At 42.8% G+C, this 18,590-nt stretch overlaps 2 protein-coding genes across 9 annotated transcripts in view; both read right to left on the bottom strand.

The window, feature by feature from the left end:
- PXK (PX domain containing serine/threonine kinase like) overlaps positions 1-8,378 on the bottom strand; it is a 79,318-nt gene extending 70,940 nt beyond the window's left edge. For all 8 annotated transcript variants that reach the window (XM_039242401.1, XM_039242402.1, XM_039242407.1 and 5 more), the window contains exon 1: positions 8,197-8,378. In XM_039242401.1, coding sequence (XP_039098332.1) covers positions 8,197-8,298 — 102 coding nt within the window. In that variant the 5' untranslated portion in view covers positions 8,299-8,378. The remainder of the gene's footprint in view (positions 1-8,196) is intronic.
- Positions 8,379-17,879: 9,501 nt separating this feature from the next.
- On the bottom strand, positions 17,880-18,585 carry HTD2 (hydroxyacyl-thioester dehydratase type 2). The gene has a single exon (XM_039242394.1). It carries the CDS (start codon positions 18,560-18,562, stop codon positions 18,056-18,058), a length of 507 nt encoding a protein of 168 aa, XP_039098325.1. The 5' UTR covers positions 18,563-18,585; the 3' UTR covers positions 17,880-18,055.
- Positions 18,586-18,590: the final 5 nt, after the last annotated feature.

Genomic DNA, 18,590 nt, shown 5'->3' with positions numbered 1-18,590 from the left:
AATGAAATCTGGCCATGTGTAGCTACATGGATGGACCTTGAGGGTGTTATGCTGAGCGAAATAAGTCAGGCAGAGAAGGACAAATATCATATGTGTGCACGTATAGGAGGACTAGGAGGAACTTAACAGAGGACCAATCGGGAGAAGAAGGGGGGAAATGGTGGGGGAAAGGGAGAGAGGCAAACCATGAGAGACTCTTGAATGCTGACAAAAACTGAGGACTGATGGATGTGGGGGGGAGGGGGGGATGGGCATGGAGGAGGGCACTTGTGGGGATGAGCACTGGGTGTTATGTGGAAACTAATTTGACAATAAACTATTTGTAAAAAAAAAAAAAAAAAAAAGAAAGTTCCATGTGTGAGCTCAGTTAATCCTCACAGCAGCACTGACATACTCATACCATCCCCACTTTACAAAGAAACAGGCTGCGGAGATTAAGCAGTCTGTCCAAGGTCATTAAGGTATTGTCTCTTTGCTCCTGCCTTTACACTTTTTTGTGTGGGAGGGGAAGGTTATGAAAAGAAAACAAAGTAGTAAGAAATAACAGGTATGTAAAATGCTGGCACACTGGGGACCAATAACGCTGAATGGGAATTTCAGAGGATGGAAGCTGCAGCTCAGATAACCGCAATCATAACAACAAATTATTCAACAAATATTTATTGAACGCTTACTATCTATATGCTAGGGAATGTGCTTATTTGAAATAGAATCAAAATAATAATACTTAGACATGCAAGGCTGGATCTAGAGGGCAGGGAAAAAAACCTCAAAGAAAAAGACATGGACAGACGCAGACAAGCTGCCCGTCTGACCCTTACCAGCTAAGGAGTGGGAAGGGGCAGAGGGGTGTCCTCCCTCACAGATGCCCAGCAGCCTGGGAGCTCCTCAGTAGGGCCTGCTCACCACTGCACCCCGAGTGCGAACCACAGGGCCCATCAGGGGGCCGGAGCTCCGGAAGTAGCCACTAGCGAATGTGGTGACCTCCATGGTGAGACACAGGGGTGCCTAGAACATGGCAAGGTGTCAGCCAGCCATTTCCTGTGCTCTGGTGGGACAGTGGGTACTGTCGTGCCAGCCAAACCATTGGCCTGACTAGAGGTCTGGTGTGAGCAGGCCCATGTCAGGCTTCATTTCCTTCTGCGGGACTAAAGTGCACCAGTCACCTGTCACCCAGGGGAGGGGCCGGCTCAAAGGAAGGCTGCTTTCCCTTTTCACCTCTACAGGTGGTTCTGATGTTTTATATCCAGGAATTGCCCCATAGCAACACCCTATTCATTCCCTCTTCCCACCCTAAACCAGCCTCAACTGAACTCAGGAGAAATGACCAGTTTCTGAGGAGCCACACCAAAGAAAGGAGCCTTGTTTAGATGTCATCAACAGAGAGCTGGCCAGGGCGCAAATAACCTGCTTTCCAGCACACAGCCCTTTGCCCTTCCCTTGGGCTATTCTAAGTCATCTAGGCACCTACAACTAAATGCACTAGGCAAGGTGAAACGCAGAGCAACTTTTTTTCACACCAACAGGTCATAATTCAACTATTGTTCTAAATCCAGGGTTCCTTAAAGCAAGGTACATATGGTAGCAAGGTGCATTGTTCAGATGTGTGCTAATTCTCCAAATTTGCAGTTTAGAAATTCTTACCCTAAGATTCATTGCCTAAGAGCAGGCTTCAGTCTTCAGTGAGGTTCTGGAGGTTATCTAAGCATGTATACGAGCATTTATGGAGAATGTGTCCCTCTGATAACATCGTGAAGTTATCCAAAGAAGTAAAGACTTTGTACTAAGAATATGTCCGCAGTTTAGCATCCTACAATGTTTTAAGACTTCCCAGGGTGACTGCTAAATGGTTTGGGGCTTCCTTTTGGGGTAATGAAAATGCTCTAAAATTAATTATGGAGATAAACAACTCTGTGAATATACTTATATTGAGTTGTATATTCAGTGGGTAAATTGTATGATATGTGAATTTTATAAAGCAGTTACTAAGAAAAATAAATGGGGGTGGGGGTGCCTGAGTGGCTCAGTTAAGCATCTGACTCATGGTTTTGGCTCAGGTCATGATCTCATGGTTCGAAGATTTAAGCTCCATGTTGGGCTCTGCGCTTGCAGCATGGGGCCTGCTTGGGATTCTCTCTCTCCTTCTCTCTGCCCCATTCCTGCTCTCTCTCTCTCTTTCTCTCTCTCTCTCTCAAAATAAATAAACTTAGGGGTACCTGGGTGGCTCAGTCAGTTCAGCATCTGATTTCAGCCCAGGACATGATCTCATGGTTTGTGAGTTCGAGCCCCATATCAAGCTCTATGCTGACAGCTCAGAGCCTGAAGCCTCCTTCAGATTCTGTGTCTCCCCCTCTCTCTGCCCCTCCCATGCTCATGCTCTGTCTCTCTCTGTCTCTCAATAATAAAAATGTTTTAAAAAAATTAAAAATAAATAAATAAACTTAAAAAAAATTGGGGCGCCTGGTGGGTCAGTTGGTTAAATGTCCAACTCTTAATCTCAGCTCAGGTCTTGATCTCAGGATTGTGAGTTTAGGCTCTGTGTTGGGCCCCATGCTGAGTGTGAAGTCTACTTAAAAAGAAAAAAAAAATTTCTAGAAGACTCCTTTTGCAGTGGATTCCCCAAACTAACATTACATTAATAGAAGTATCTTCTTAGCCACCAAAAAATAACTACTCAATTATTTGAAGACCACAGTAACAATGCATTTCCATTGTACTCTTTTAGGAAGAGGATACACTTGATTGCTGGCTCTTCAGCAGGGAAATGATCAGGCTCACCCCAAATTTGGTAGTTAGCAAGATCAGCTGGAGACTAAATGGTCAATCTGCTCAAACTCTTCCCTTCCAGAGGCCCAAGTGTTTATCCCAAAATACTTGTCCTTTAGTTCTTATTCAATAGTTTCAAGCTGGGAACGAAGGGCCCTGTCTTCTCCTCGGAAGACATCCATGCTTTAATTTCCCTTACCATGTGCGTATTACTCATGAAAGAAGTCAGACAAGATGACTTCCAGTTTAGGTGAAAAGCAATGGAAAAAACCTATTACTGTCCCTCCTACAACACTCCCATGCACTCAAGCACTTCTGAGTTCTAGAACAATGTTTGAGTCCAGCTCTCTTGTTTTCAGGATGCCAAAAGCTAGAACATAATGGAGTCTCATTTCATGGGAGGCTGCTCAGAAACATCTAGCAGCTTGAAAAGGAACCACTACCTGCCCATAGTAGAAAACAGGTTTGTTTTAGTTGGCCCAAATGAACCTACTTAGATCATCAATCAACAACCTATGTTTTGGGGCACCCAGGTGGCTTAGTCAGTTGAGCGTCTGACTCTTGGTCTCAGCTTAAACTATGATCTCATGGTTTCATGAGTTCAAGCCCCGCATCGGGCTCTGCACTGACAGCATGGAGCCTGCTTGAAATTCTGTCTCCTTCTCTCTGGCCCTCCCCCGCCGGCTCTCTGTACCTTTCTCAAAATAAGTAAAAATAAACTTAGAAAAAAGAAAACAAAAAAAATCTATATTTTAAACTATTTTTTAATGTTTTTATTTATTTTTGAGAGAGAAAGAGAGAGAGGGGGAGACACAGAATCAGAAGCAGGCTCCAGGCTCTGAGCTGTCAGCAGAGCCCAATGCAGGGCTCAAACCCAAAACCACAGGATCATGAGCTGAGCCGAAGTTGGACACTTAACCGACTGAGCCACCCAGAAGCCCCTATATTTTGAACAATCTTAATATCACAATCCATATGGAAGCTGTGTACACAGGGTTAGATAGTTACAATAATTCCCTAGGGAACAAAACATATAAGCTCTTTTCTCATAAAATAAACTTCAGCCCCAGAATCCTATGTTTCTTCCAAATAACTACAGCCAGCTTCAAGAAATCTTGTTAGTGGGATAATTCTCAAAAGAGACGATAAATAGGGATTAAGAATCACCAGCCCCTAAATCACGCTGCAAAAAAATTCACTTCTTCAATAGGAACAGTTTACTCACAATCTCTAAATTAACTAATTACCATTATCTAAAAGGTTCCAACTCAGACTTTTGCAACTGCATCCATCACAGGTTTCAAAAACAAATGGGGAAAAATATATAACCAAGTAGAAAACAAGTGATTAGATTCCAAGAAAATAATTATTAACTTATTATAATATGAAAAAGTGCTGCAAGTCAACTACCATGTAGTCTGCATTTACATATGCAAATATCTTTAAGATAATTTTTTTAAGTATTCAGTATAACTTGGAATTGTAAAGAAACCTCCAAATAGTATTCCAAAAGGAAGCCCAGATAGATCCTGATATTGAGCACTGGATTGCCTTAAAATGTCAGGCTCAGAAGGCAATGAGGTCTGCTAATTTGGCATCACATTTGAATAGGTATTCTGATGATGTATGAATAGAGTTTAAAAGACTATAAAATAGGTCACTGATTAAAAAGCTGAGGCTCATTAATCCCAGTCACAAAAGGAACTTCAAAACCATCTGTGTTACGACAGGTAAAGACTCTGACTGACTCATCTACACCTTGGAAAACAGAAGACTTCAGAATACTATAGAACAAAAGCTCCGCGAAAGCAGGAGCTGTCTAGCTGAACACCAGATCTCCAGCATGTGCCAGGCATGCAGTAGGCACTCAGCACATTTTTGTTGCATTAATGAGTACTGTTGAATAAATAAACTCTGCAGGAACAGTTTCCAAAAGTCAAAGGTTCAAGGAGAGACCCATTTTCAGTAAAGATCTCAACATGTAATATTATCTTTCCCACAGATTTTTTAAACTGTTGTTATGCCTCAAATATCACTAAAATTATCTTTTGTTTCTGAAGAACAAAATGCACCAAAGGCAGAGGAAATGGGCCCTGATTCAGATGAACCTCACAGAAGAGTATTATAAAAGGAGAAAACTGAGATGAAGCACTATCACACTACAGCATATTGCCCAGCAAAAATCGGATATGCATATTTGATAACAACCCTCTTCAAAACTGTCAGGTTCCTCTGGTTTCTATTTGAGCTAGGTAAGCGGTTTTTCAGTCTATTGATTCTAAAAGTTTTCCCTTCCCATAGCCAAGAACTTCTATATTTCCCTTGTCTTCTCTTAGTCCCCACAAGCTTTCCCACAATTCACCTGTATGACTTTTTATTCAAATTCCTTTTGTTTGGAAAATCTTTCCAAAGCTGAAAGCATCCTCCCTAAGTACAATCCTTTCTGATTTTATGGAAGTTTCATTTCCTTGCAGCAGAGGCCTGGTCTATTTCCTGAAGCCAAATTCATTGTGCTCCATAAAAATGAAGATAAAATCATTCAAACCACAGTCAGGAACAGAATCATCTACCATTCTGTGGTGCCCTTTCTGCCAGTTTCTCAACACTGTGGTGACCTTATGTTCCTTTCATCCTGGCATCTCTATTTTCTAATCCACAGAATATTTCCCTCCCAAGTCCATACATTTTAAATCATACGCAACCTAAAATTTTCTGCTATAAATTCTGTTTCCCAAAGTTAAACAACCTTGATAAATGAAAGGAACTATGGACTGAAATTAGCTGATTTACAATAATAACATTTTAGTGTGTTTAACCCTTTGGATATTATTTTGCCAGCAGAGAGTGAAGAGACAGAAGAAGAAACAAAATGCAATTCACAAATACTTCATAAAGACTATTTCATTTGATCTTTTTAACAACCTTGGAAGGCAGGCAGAACAGGCATTTATTATCCCTTTTAGAACAATAAACTAAACATCAAAAAGTTTACCTTTCTGACTTGCCCAACCAGTGTCGTAGACCAGCTAGTATCTGCCCAAAACCATATTAAGGTCTTGCCTCTTCCAACTCAGAGGCCAGCTACCATATACTCTCCGTGTGTTTCTATCCTATAGCCAAGGCGCTACTTCCCAGATATTCAGCATTTCAAAGGGAGGTGAGCCCTCCGGCTTCTGGGACACCATCTCCCTTCAGCTAAAAAGCATGAAAGCCACCTTCAACTTTCCCAATAGAAAACAATGCTCTTTTCTTCCATATGCCACCAGTAACAACTACTTCTTTCCAACATAATTTCCAACAGTTCCTGCTTTAAAGGAACTTACTCATAAGGAGCTAATAATCCAGAAAGTCTGCATCAGCATATGATTTTCTCAATAAAGTTCAGGGCTGATGCAACATTTCTCAGTCTCCAATTTTACAGCTAAAAGGACAAGAACACAGAACAGTCAAAAATTACGCAAGACAATGCTACTTTTTTTTTTTTTACTCCACCACATCTGCCTCTATGGGTCTCCTGTGAGTCATTGTCTTTTGTGTTCAGTCATCATTATAGGAACTCCCATTCTCTAAATTATTTTATTCCTTAAAGAAAAGCTCTGCAATAAAAATGGAATCCTATTATATCTTTCACCTTGTGAAGCACTGACCCCTTAACTTAGCACCTCAGACACCATGCTGTTCCAATTTTCACCACTACCATTTTACACAAACAAAAAAGAGGCAAAGGAAGGTTGCAATTCATTTATTTATTCATTCAACAAACACATATGAAATCCTATTAGATACCAGGGACTGGGATCCAAAAATAAGCAAGTATCCCTCCTCTCAAAACCTGGAGGAGAGGAAAACTAAAGAAGTAATTACAGAATAAACTGATCTAGGTTAAGGTGGAGGGGGGCACAGGGCTTGGGACAGTGGCCTTCATGGAATACTTCCTGGAAGAAGAGATCTGTGAGCATTTATAAGCATCTCTTCACCTTCAGCACAAAATGAACATAAAAGACTAACCCTACTCCCTGAAAGTTTATAAGATTTACTTGCCAAGAGTCAAGTCAAAAATCTAATTTAACAGCAAAATTTATTCTTGACTACCTGCCCTAAATTTCAACCCTTAATCTATATTCCCATAGGCATAAATTACAGAGGGCACAAATTCTTACCTATACAGTGCCTTCTCACAAGTCTGTAAAGCAAAATTAAAGATATGCACAATAAAATAAAATGCACTTTCTAAAAATATAACCATTTCACTAACTGGAAATGAATACTTTGAACAATCCAAACCCTACAAAGCATGGCTGTCAGAAGAGGAAACTGAGGTTCAAAAAGTCCCACTTTAATACAACAGAATAAAGATCTCTTTGAAGTCACCAGAACAGCTTGAACAAAAAGAGAAACAGAAGGCTATTGTGGGGATTTAGCCTCCAGATGATGAACCCCAAACACACTGCAATGGTAAACAAACAAGCCTCTGAGCCGGAATCTGATTTGGTGACCTGACAAAACATTACAATTTAAGGAATCTCTCTCTCCCCATTCATTATTTCCCAAACAACGTCCCACTGGCTGGCAGCTCCGGTTTTCTTGCTGGTTTCTAGGTTTATTGCTTGTAAATTATAATGCACAGGGTGCTTTTCAAAAAAAAAAAAAAAAAAAAGGTACAGGCAAATGAAAACAGTCCTGGTTTTAAAGACCTATAAAAGACAATATATGTAACAGCAATGAACTCTGCCTGTGTTTACTATGAGGACCTATTACTCTTTTATGCTACTCCAGTGGATTTTAAACTCAAACGAATGCTCCCACTGCCCACTAAAGAGCAGGTAACAGGAGGGAAGCAGCACACTCATACACCTGCCTCAGCAGGACCCCAGACTGCCCCCCTCACCATTTCCCGGTGCCTAGGCCAAGCAGCTGCCCAGCAACTGGGGCTGCAGACCCCAGCAACTTATATTCTGCCATCCCAACAAGTGGGCTCTAAAGTCATACTTCCATTTGGCCAGGCACATCCTCATCCTCACCACTCAGATCCCCAGCTGAAGGCAAAGAAACTCAGCGGCCCCAAGGAGAAGGCTGGCGGCGGGCAGAAGTGGAAGGCAGGGTCCCGAGTGATCCCTTTACTCGGCCAGTCCAAGGTGAGCCCGATAATCCAACACCTACAACTCGGAGAGGCACCACGGAGCCCCTCCTCCAGCTTGGCCCAGGGGACTGCGATCCCCCACCCGCGACCCCAGCAGACCTGAGTTCACCTGGGCCCCGGGGCCCCTGACCCAGAACCGCCGCCACGCCACTGCCCTCCTGGCCTGGGCCGCCGACCCCTGGCCCCGGTCCCCGCCCGGGGGACCCGGCCCGGCCCGCGCCCGGCAGCCCGAAGCCCTCTCGCGGCCCGGGGCCGCCCCACGCCGCCCGCCCGACCGGCGGGCCGCGCACCGTGTGGGACTGCAGGCTCTGGCTCGCCTCGATGGCTGCTGTCAGCGGCACCGTGTCGTCCAGCAGCACCTTGCCGGCCGGCGGCTTCTCCATGAAGGCCATCCCGGGACGCCCGTCCGCCACCGCCTCTACACCAGAGGCAGGAACCAGAGGCGCCGACTCCCGCCGCCCGCCCGGCTCCGCCGCCGCCGCCGCCGCCGCTGCCGCTGTCAACACGCGCCGCCCCACGCGCCGCCGCCACCCGCCGCGCCCGTGGGGTCCTAGCGCCGGCTTCCCTGCCGCCGCTGTCAACACTGGCCGCCCTTTGCGCCACCGCCTCCCGCGGGGTCCTAGCGCCAACCTACCACGGACATCTCGGCCCTCGACCCGTGTTTTCCAAGCTCCTCGCTTCCGCTCGCGGGCCCAGTACCCTCAGCACCGGCCTCAGAGCTGGGACATTCCACCTCTAAGCCATCACCTCCGGAGATCCCAAGACACCGCGCCTTGAGCCCTGAGATCCAGGAAACCTCAGGGCAAAGACTGCCAACCCAAGCCTGGCAATGTTGGGCTTCTCACTTCAGGGCCGCAGAAGCTGCGAATGCCAGACTTGAGATTTAAAGCCGGACCTCTCCCACCCAGCGTCCCGGGTCCAAGGATCCTAGGACCCAGAAAAGGGGCCTTCAGGATGAGCTGCTCAGTCTGAGCCCTGCAGACCCAGAAACTTTCTAAAATAAGTCCCTTAGATTCAGGTTTTACTGAACCTTTGATCCTGGCTTTTCAGACCCAAGACCCTAAGAGCTGGGTCCTCAGAATTGGACCCCAAAGTTGGAGTCTCTGGAATCTAGGACCCTCAGACCCGAGCTCTTTGAACTAGGGATCCTAAAAACTGGGCCTCTGTCCAGGACTCCAACCCCACCTTTTGCCCCAGCCACAAGGCCTTGTCAAAAAGAAAACCAGAGGCCCCTAAAGGAGTCGCTTATGCTAGACCACGTCCCCAAACCCAGGGCTAGCCCTCCAACCTAACTGCAGTTTCAACCTCCCCCAGAAATGTAGTTTTAACCCATCAGTCAGGAATTTTCTGGCCAGCACCAATGACGTAATCTGTCACACAGACCTAATCCACCCCCAAAGGAAGATGAAGTAATTTGCATAAGACCCCCCCTGCTCTTCCCTCTAAGGAAAAGTGACCTTACTGAAATAATCTTTTCTTTTGGTAATAACTTTCCTGCCCCACCATCCTTCCTACAAAACTATCCATTTTCTATAATTCCTGAGAGCCTCTTTCTACTTGCTAGATGAGATGCTGCTTAATTCATGAATCACTTAATAATGCCTATTAGCTCTTCAAATTTACTGGGCTAAATTTTGTTTTTTTAGCAGCCTTCAACCCTGAGAACCCTCAACCAAGATCCTATAGACTTGGGGTCTTCAGTCCCACTGTACTGGCTCCAAGAACCTCACACCCAGAGCCAGAGAACTTTGAGATCAACTTCTCAGCTCCAAATTAGCCCCCACAATCTTTCTGAATCCTAGACCACAATTCTGGCACCCCCCCCAAACCTCCCCCACCCGGAAATCCCACCTATGTTGCTCTGCATCCCCAGACAGTGAAGAGAGACATAGAATCAGATGGCCAGGATCTCCAGGGCTCTGGTATTTACCAACTGTGTGACCTTGAATAAGTAACCCAACCTCTCTGAGCCACAGCTCCCTATCTACATGCAAAATGGAGATAATAATACCTGTATGGAAAGGTTGGGATGTGGAATGCAGTAAGACAGGATGGGGTTTGGCACATTTTGCTCAACAATATTAGTTAACTTACTTCCCCTACAGTTCACAGAATGTGGAGTTTCTAACTCTTAAATTTGCCTCCCCTACATTTCTACATTTCAGATAAGGGAATAAAGTTTCTTGGTAACCCCACCACCCACCACACCACTACCACACCACCACCACCACAATGTGACATGACAGCAAAGGCCTAGACAGTATCTAAAGAGTACCCTCTCTAAATCTTGAGCTTATAGAGATTGTTGGGCAAGTAGCCACGACAGACTGACATGAGAAAAGGGAAACAAGGAACTTCATGATTCGATCCTAACATAATCAGAAGTCTTCCTGCATTTCCATTTTTGTCTCAGCGTGTTTAAAAGCAGCAGTCTATTAAAAGGCAACCAGATATCATTTAAGGATGATTCAACTTTTTAGTTCCTTTTTCTTTTAAGGTAAATGGATTATTTCATTGCCAGAATCACAGAAACCAAAATTTTGCTTCAATCATTATTCCTGTCACGATGTGGACTGACCAAGACAAGACTCTTCTCAAATACAGCTGGTGGGAGTCTAACTTGGTCCAATGCCTTTCTGAAAGGCATTTATTCATTCAACAATAATTTATGGAGTACTTACCACGTAATAGGTACCTTACCTGGTGGTAGGGGCTAGAATTTGACAATATATATCAAGGGCTTTGAAAATGTTCTCACCCAATAATTACACCTTTAGGAGGGTATCCTAAGGAAATAATCAAGAAATCAGTGAAAATAAGTAGCAAGCAAGGATAAATACCTAACAATAGGGAATTGGACAAATCATGGTACAATCATAAATAGAATATTTTGCAATGATTAAAAATCAGGTTATCAAAGGCTTTTAATGATGTTGGGAAATGGTTTTGATGTGATACTAAGTGAAAAAAGCAATATATGCATTTGTATGATCCCAGGTTTTAAAAATGCTTATATAGAAAAATAACAAGGGAAACAAAATATGAACTGAGGGTCTCTAGGAAGTGGGGTCATGATGCCTTCCATTTTTATGCTTTTCTGTTTTTTTCAACATATCTCTAATGAAGGTATTTTATTTGTATGATCATGAAAAAAATAATATACAACTGAGTTGCAAAGGTTGTAAAATAGCAACCTTGTCTAAGTTTTCCTTACTGGGGAAAGGAAACTGAAAGCAAGAAATCAGATATTTGATGGAATGAAGCCAGAACTAACTCTCAGTCAGACTTTCCCTTTTTCTGGAAATTCTTGCCTGAAGTAAGTCCCTCAGAATAAAGGCTATGGTGAGCTTTATCATTTCGTTCTCTTTTGCCCATGTCAGTACCTTGTCAGTGATCCCCTGAGGATCCTAGACGTGAGTGGGTCCCTAGATTGTCTGGAGACCAGGCCCCAAACCCTGTGACAGCTTTTGCAGTGGCTCATGCTGAATGTAGGGAAACCTTCCCCAGGCCAGGGCTGATCTAAATCAAATCAGCTTTGCTTCCAGTCTCAGGCCAGGTAAAGCTAGTAAGTTCTGTAGTACTTTGGTTTTTGCCCCATGCACAACTACTGAGGCTAGCAAGGAAAGAAAAAGATCTATATTTCTGTCTGTTGCCAGATGTTTAGATGGCCCACAGGTTAACAATTTGTCATTTGGCCAGATTGAAGATAATGAGGATGCTTTAGTGAGGATGCTTCTAGAGCTGGCAACTGCTCTACAAATCAAATCATAGAAGCTTGTGAAAAACTGTTTCTTAAGCAGCATTGCCTCCCAACTCAAAATTATTGCATTTCGTTAAATATTCATGATCTGGATCAAAAACAACAAAATTTAATCAAACTCACATAGGATCATTTTTCTTTCCCTTATGTGTTGATATTTTTTCTGTCATATCACCAAGGAATTTTGCCCAGAGTTTAGAAGGTCATATGAACTGTGTTACAGCTAAAAGCCACGCTGGAAATGGTGGCCTAGAAATTGCCTATTTGTGGGACCTCCTGTTAATCCTGTCCTATTTATATAGTGTCAACGTTAGTTTTGGGTTTTCTTATGATTTTGAACTTAAATGGTTTCTTCTAGTTGATTTTGCTCCAACCAAAAATTTCTCTGAAGATGCTGAGAATTCCTGTGTCTGCTGTGCTTGTAATCCAAATGAAGGCAAGCCAAGAACAAAGAAAGTGAAACATTTGGGACCCTGGAGATATTGAAGTGCAGCCCAAGAGTCATTTCACAGCACTCCCGTTCTGCTCAGATAGAGCCAGTTAATAAATTATGCCAACACATGAGACAGAGTGCCACAGCTGCTCAGAGTTGACAGTTAACCCTTGGTAGAGTATGTTTTAATATAAAAACTTAGTAGATATAATTTAATAGCAATTTTCTTTGGGAGTAAATTGGTCTGTGAATCATACTCTAAGAACATAAAAGAAAAATGGCCAATACTTCAGCACAAAATGAAAACCTGTGGTTACCTAGGAGGTACCAGTGTGCATTTAGCAATTTCTTCTTCTTCTAGATGAATACGCAGGTCAGGTCTACAAGATGAATGGCTGCTGTGGTGAGGCTTTCTTCCTGTTGCTACTCAAGATTTGCTGCTCAGAAAAAGAAATGAGTGGCATCTCACCAATATGGAAATGTTTCTAATAGAATATAAAAATCTATTAAGCAATTTTCCAGTACATTAGGCTGAAATTGCTTAAGATGGGTATATCTTTCTGTAGCAATCAAACATTACATAAATTGCAGTCTTACAATGCCCCTATGTGGAAAGTGCTAGTACAATTTGGCCTGCTATTTTAGTCAGTACTTTTGTACTTCCTTCCACTTGTGACCTAGTACAAGCAAGGCCACTTCTCAATTACCCAGGAGAGAATTTCCTAATATGAGGGTCACTCATGCTTTTATTAGAAGACTAATTCTTTCTGGCATCTCCTCCAGGGCTCAACATGAGAGAGACAACCGGCCAGCTTCCTTTATAGCCAGCTTTTACAAACCATGAGTGGTTTGAGGGTCTCTGAATAAAAATAGGAAGTCATCACTTACAGAGAACTATTCCCTCCTTACCTACTTCTCAATTTCAACTTTTTTTTTATTTACGAAGATCAAAGAAGACTATAGCACCCAGCAAGCAGGAAAGAAGCAAGGAAAGCAAGGAAGCAAGCAAGCAAGAGCTCATATTGAGAAGCTACTTTTGGATTATGTAGTATGAACCAGTTATCAGCCAGATCTGGTACCTCTCCCTTCCCCCACCATACTTGGCCTACACATAACTTTTCACCTTTGGAATAATGCTTTCAGTAATTCTGCTCTAAAGACAAGTAATCACTGAATGTCAACTGAGAAAAACAGTAAGTGACAGTTATGGGTGGAAGCCATCAAGTAATTGTATTTGGAAAATGCTAAACTTAGCAGGGAATGAGATCTAGCACATTTTGAATATAAAAGGAATTCTATACAATGGTGGTTCCAAATAATTTAATGCCACATAACAAGATACCATTATGAAAACTGACAGTGCTCCAGTAATGGGATTCTAAAACCCACAGGGAGATGGAAGAAATGCTTTGGAGCCAGGCAGGCCCCCATTTGCATCCCACTCTACTGCATGCTAGCTGTACAGCCTTGGGCAAGTCACACACACAGTCTGTTTCCTTGTCTTTAAAATGGGACATTAACTTTAATTCACAAAGTTTTCAAGGATTAGAGTTAATCTAGAAAATTGGCTCATCGGGGTGCCTGGCTGGCTCAGTCGATGGAGCATGCATCTCTTGATCTTGGGATTATAAATTTGAGCCCTGCGCTGGGTGTAGAGATTACTTAAAAATAAAATCTAAGGGGTGCCTGGGTGGCTCAGTTGGTTAAGCATCCAACTCTTGGTTTGAGCTCAGGTCATGATTTCACGGTTTCCTGAGTTCAAGCCCCATGTTAGGCTTTGTGTTGATAGCATGGAGCCTGCTTGAGATTCTCTCTCTCTCTCTCTCTCTCTCTCTCAAAATAAATAGGTAAACTGAAAAATAAATAAACGTTTAAAAAAAAAAAAAAAAGAAACGAAAACTGGCTCATAGTGGAAAGAATGGTAGTTACTATAGTCCAAGACTGCTGCTAGTCCCAGAGAGTGAGCTCTACAAGAAGACGCAGTTTTAGCTTTGAGTCTGTATTTTGTTCAAGTTCCCATTTTTTTCCATATTGATAATGTTCTGTTTTCCTTTCTTTTTTAATCTAATTTCTTGTCAAGCTGGCTAACATACAGTGTTTAAAGTCTGCTCTTGGGTTTGGGAGTAGACTCCTGTGATTCACTGCTTACATACAACACCCAGTGCTCATCCCAACTAGTGCCCTCCTCAATGCCCATCACCAATTTCCCCTTTCCCCCACCCAACCACCCTCAGTTTGTTCTCTGTATTTAAGAGTCTCTAATGGTTTACTTCCCTCCCTCTCTGTTTTTAACTATTTTCCCCACCTTCCCTTCCTCCATGGTCTTCTGTTGTTTCTCAAGTTTCACATGAGTGAAAATATATGATATCTGTCCTTCCTACTTATTTCACTTAGCACAATATCCAGTTCCATCCATGTTGTACAAATGGCAGGGTTTCATTCTTTCTCATTGCCAAGTAGTATCCTGTTGTATATATAAACCACATCTTTATCCATTCAACAGTTGATAGACATTCCATAATTTGGCTGTTGGTGAAAGCCCTGATATAAACACTGGGGTACATGTGCCCCTATGCATCAGCACTCCTGTATCCTTTGGATAAATTCCTAATAGTGTTATTGCTGGGTCATAGGGTAGTTCTATTTTTAATTATTTGAGGAAAAGTGTCTATTCATGTCTTCTGCCCATTTCTTCATAGATTATTTGTTTTTTGGGTGTTGAGTTTGGTAAGTTCTTTACGGATTTTGGATACTAACCCTTTATCCAATATGTCATTTGCAAATATCTTTTCCCATTCTGTTGGTTGCCATTTAGTTTTGTAGATTATTTCCTTTGCAGTGCATAGGATTTCTATTTTGATGAGGTCCCAATAGTTTATTTTTGCTTTTAATTCCCTTGCCTTTGGAGATGTGTCGAGTAAGAAATTGCTGAGGTCAAAGAGGTTGTTGCCTGTTTTCTCCTCTAGGGTTCTGATAGTTTCCTGTCTCACATTTAGGTCTTTCATTCATTTTGGGTTTATTTGTGTGTATGGTGTAAGAAAGTGGTCTAGTTTTATTCTTCTGCATGTTACTGTCCAGTTCTCCCAGCACCATTTGCTAAAGAGACTTTTTCCCATTGGATACTTTCTTGCTTTGTCAAAGATTAGTTGGCCATACATTTGTGGGTCCGATTCTGGGTTCTCTATTCTATTCCATTGGGCTATGTGTCTATTTATGTGCCAATACCACAGTGTCTTGATGATTACAGCTTTGCAGTAGAGGCTAAGGTCTGGGATTGTGATGCCTCCCACTTTGGTTTTCTTTCTCAACATTACTTTGGCTATTTGGGGTCTTTTGTGGTTCCATACACATTTTAGGATTGTTCTAGCTTTGAGATTTCCCATTTTGTTTTTCAATGCTGTATCGAAATTTCAGTTTGTGTAGTCTTTCACCTTATAAATGAGTCTTCTTCAGGAGTACCTAAGCCCACACAGCTGCCCATTCTGAAGCCCATGGAATGGCACCCTTGTTTCTCATACTGATTTTAGTATTTTCATCTCACCCATCACCGACCAGAGTATGATACAATACCTAAGAGTTTAAAAATATTATTTGTACACATCACTGCTCTCTAGTGCCTAGAATGACTTTTTCTAGTAATCTGCTTACCTGTGACGTAAGAGAAAGAAATAAAAAAATCTACTGATCCACCAGTAGGAGAAAAACCTTTTCCCAGGAAAAGAGGGTTGATCCCGCCAATTACACGTGATTATCTTCCTAATCAAAGCATCTAGCTGTACTCAGAAACGCTATCTCAAATTACAGAGCAGAGGTGGATGCGTTGTTACAAATGATGTTACATTGGCTGCATTGGGGATGACCACTCAGTACTAACACATTGGGTGCATTTCCTTGTCAGGACCCATCAATTTTTTGATACTGATTAAATTTTCACTACCTCTCAACTCCTTAAGAATTTGGCCTCCACACAGCTGATGGTCATAACTACCAAAGTGGACATGTTTGCCCTGAACGGGCAGAGAAATGACCAGAAATTTCAGTAGTTCTTGGGTAACTGAAAGGGACCTGAGATTTGTCAGGCACATCTGTTCTCATTGGCCTTCCTGGTCGCAGACTGGCCTTCCAGGTGATGACAGCATGGTGAGGGGACCGCAGGAAGATGAACGGGAATCTAGGAGTATGTTCTCCTTCTCCTTACTCCTAGGCATAGATTTCACTTTGGAGAAAAGAAATTAAGGCAGTGCTGATCCAGTGCTAAAGCAGCTCTTCCTTGAACAGAAAGCAAAGCACCAACATGGCCTAGCACGTGGTCTGTGATAGCTTCATATGCCGCCCTGCTTTTTATACCCTGAAGACTGTGGGCTTGGAGTCAAACAGTCAAATCTTGACTCGGCCACCTGCTAACGGTGGACGTGGGGCAACTTACTTAACGCCTGAGTCTCTGTTTCCTCATCTGTAAAATGGGGGCAGGAGCAGTAGCTGAGCAGTAGCTACCTTGAAGAACCCACCTGAATGGGGATGTAACGTACAACACGATGACTGTACACTGCTGTCTGCACACTGGAGAGGAGATCCTGAAAGTTTTCCTCATGAAGAAAAAACCATTTCCCCCTCTTTTTTGGACCTATATGAGGTGATAAATAAGTAAATTTATGGTGTTAATCGTTTTACAATATGTGTAAATCCAGTCATTATGCTTGCTGTACACCTTAAACTTACCCAGTGTTGTATGTCAATTACGTCTCAATAAAACTAAAAGGAAAGAAAAAGACATGTACCTTAAAAAAAAACAACAACCAGAATTTGGCCTCCACAGTGTTCCTTATACATTTTATTTCTTACAATACTTTTACAGTAAGCATATATTATTTATAAAAGGGAGATTCCACAGTACTTTCAAGGGAGGGAGAAAATAATCTGGATTACTAAAACAGAAACTTTGCAAACTATTCCAGGTTTGGATTGACTGACATCCTGAAAAATTAGCTTATCATCTGTTTAGTTGTAGACCAGTTTGCTTTAAACTGCGGAAAATATCTAAACCTCACTGGCAGGGGAGAGGGTGATAGTAGAGGCCACTTTACAGGCGGACCTTGTACTTAGCTATTTGTATCTATCATCTCCAACAATCCTGTGTGGTAGGTGTCCTTAGCCTCATTTTGTACATGAGATTGACAGTTTACATAAAGGAGTCCAAATGCAGTTCTCCAGTAACAGGAAAAGCATCTGGAAGGCAAATGCCACTGAAGATGGAACAAGTACCCTTGTGGCATAAACGGGAACAAATTACAATGAGCTCTCATCTGGAAATTACTGAACAGGATCCAAGAATGCTGACTGGTAGAAGGTTGGTGCTCAAAGACGACCTGACTTCTGTTGTTGCCTTCAATAATTAAATGCTAGTTATGAATCCAGTGGGGAACTTGTTCTCCAACAACAGAGGCAGATTTGTGTTATCCAAATGCAAATCTAACTAGATGTGAAATCCTAAAAGTAGACCTTCAGCTAAATAACCTAAATTTTTCAATATTAAAAACCTAGACAGGGGTTGCCTGGGTGGCTCAGTTGGTTAAGCGTCCTACTTCAGCTCAGGTAATGATCTCATGGTTCATGGGTTTGATGGGCTCTGTGCTGACAGCTAGCTCAGAGCCTGGAGCCTGCTTCAGATTCTGTGTCTCCCTCTCTCTCTGACCCTCCCCTGCTCGCGCTGTCTCTCTCTCAAAAAAAAAAAAAAAACCCAAACCTAGGCAGATGATGAATATACTCAAGTCTGCGTGAAGCATAAAGGCTGGATTGGACAGTGGACCTCTGAACACCCCTTTCCCTGGTCCCCACCCCCAATTCAGGCTTCTGGGTCTAAAAGCCATCCCTCAATGAAGAGCAGCAAAATCTATTTTGTTCAGAGGCTCCTCACTAACAGTACCACTGCACCTGAATGTGCATCTTTACACACATCTCAGCATTTGGGAGTTTCTGGGACCATAACTTTAACCAAGCCTTCCATGACGGTCTTTTTACTTTGTATTACAAAACACGACACTGCAATAACAGCAATGAACCGCTTCAACTTTCTCACTTCTGCGGAAGCTGAAACCACTTCTCCAACATATAAGGGGGCTGGAAAGCTAATTTCCTGTGAAAGTAAAACACAGCCTGGCCCTGGCATTTTAGTTCCCAGGAGAGCTGAAATAAGTCCATTGATCAAAACTCCATGTACAATTGTCTTTCCAAACTTGGTGTGTTTTGCAAACTCTTCATTTAAGTGCAAAGGATTGACATCCCCTGTTAATTCTGAGAAGGCAGCCACGTCCCTCTGCGTGAAGGCCCTGCTGAGTTCTGCACGGTCTCCGACTCGGACGTGCATCTGCTCAACGTGCTGCCTGCTCGGCACCTGCCAGCTCAGGCACATTCTCCTCCAAAGCCCAGTCCGCCAAAGACGATGGCTGCACGTTACTGGGAACATCTTCAGCACTGCCAAAGTCCCGCAACCA

This window comes from Hyaena hyaena, unplaced genomic scaffold, assembly GCF_003009895.1.
Source record: "Hyaena hyaena isolate Hyena2069 unplaced genomic scaffold, ASM300989v1 scaffold_212, whole genome shotgun sequence".
Lineage (NCBI taxonomy): Eukaryota > Metazoa > Chordata > Mammalia > Carnivora > Hyaenidae > Hyaena > Hyaena hyaena.
Note: the sequence above shows the minus strand (reverse complement) of the source record. Positions and strands in the feature narration are given on the sequence as shown.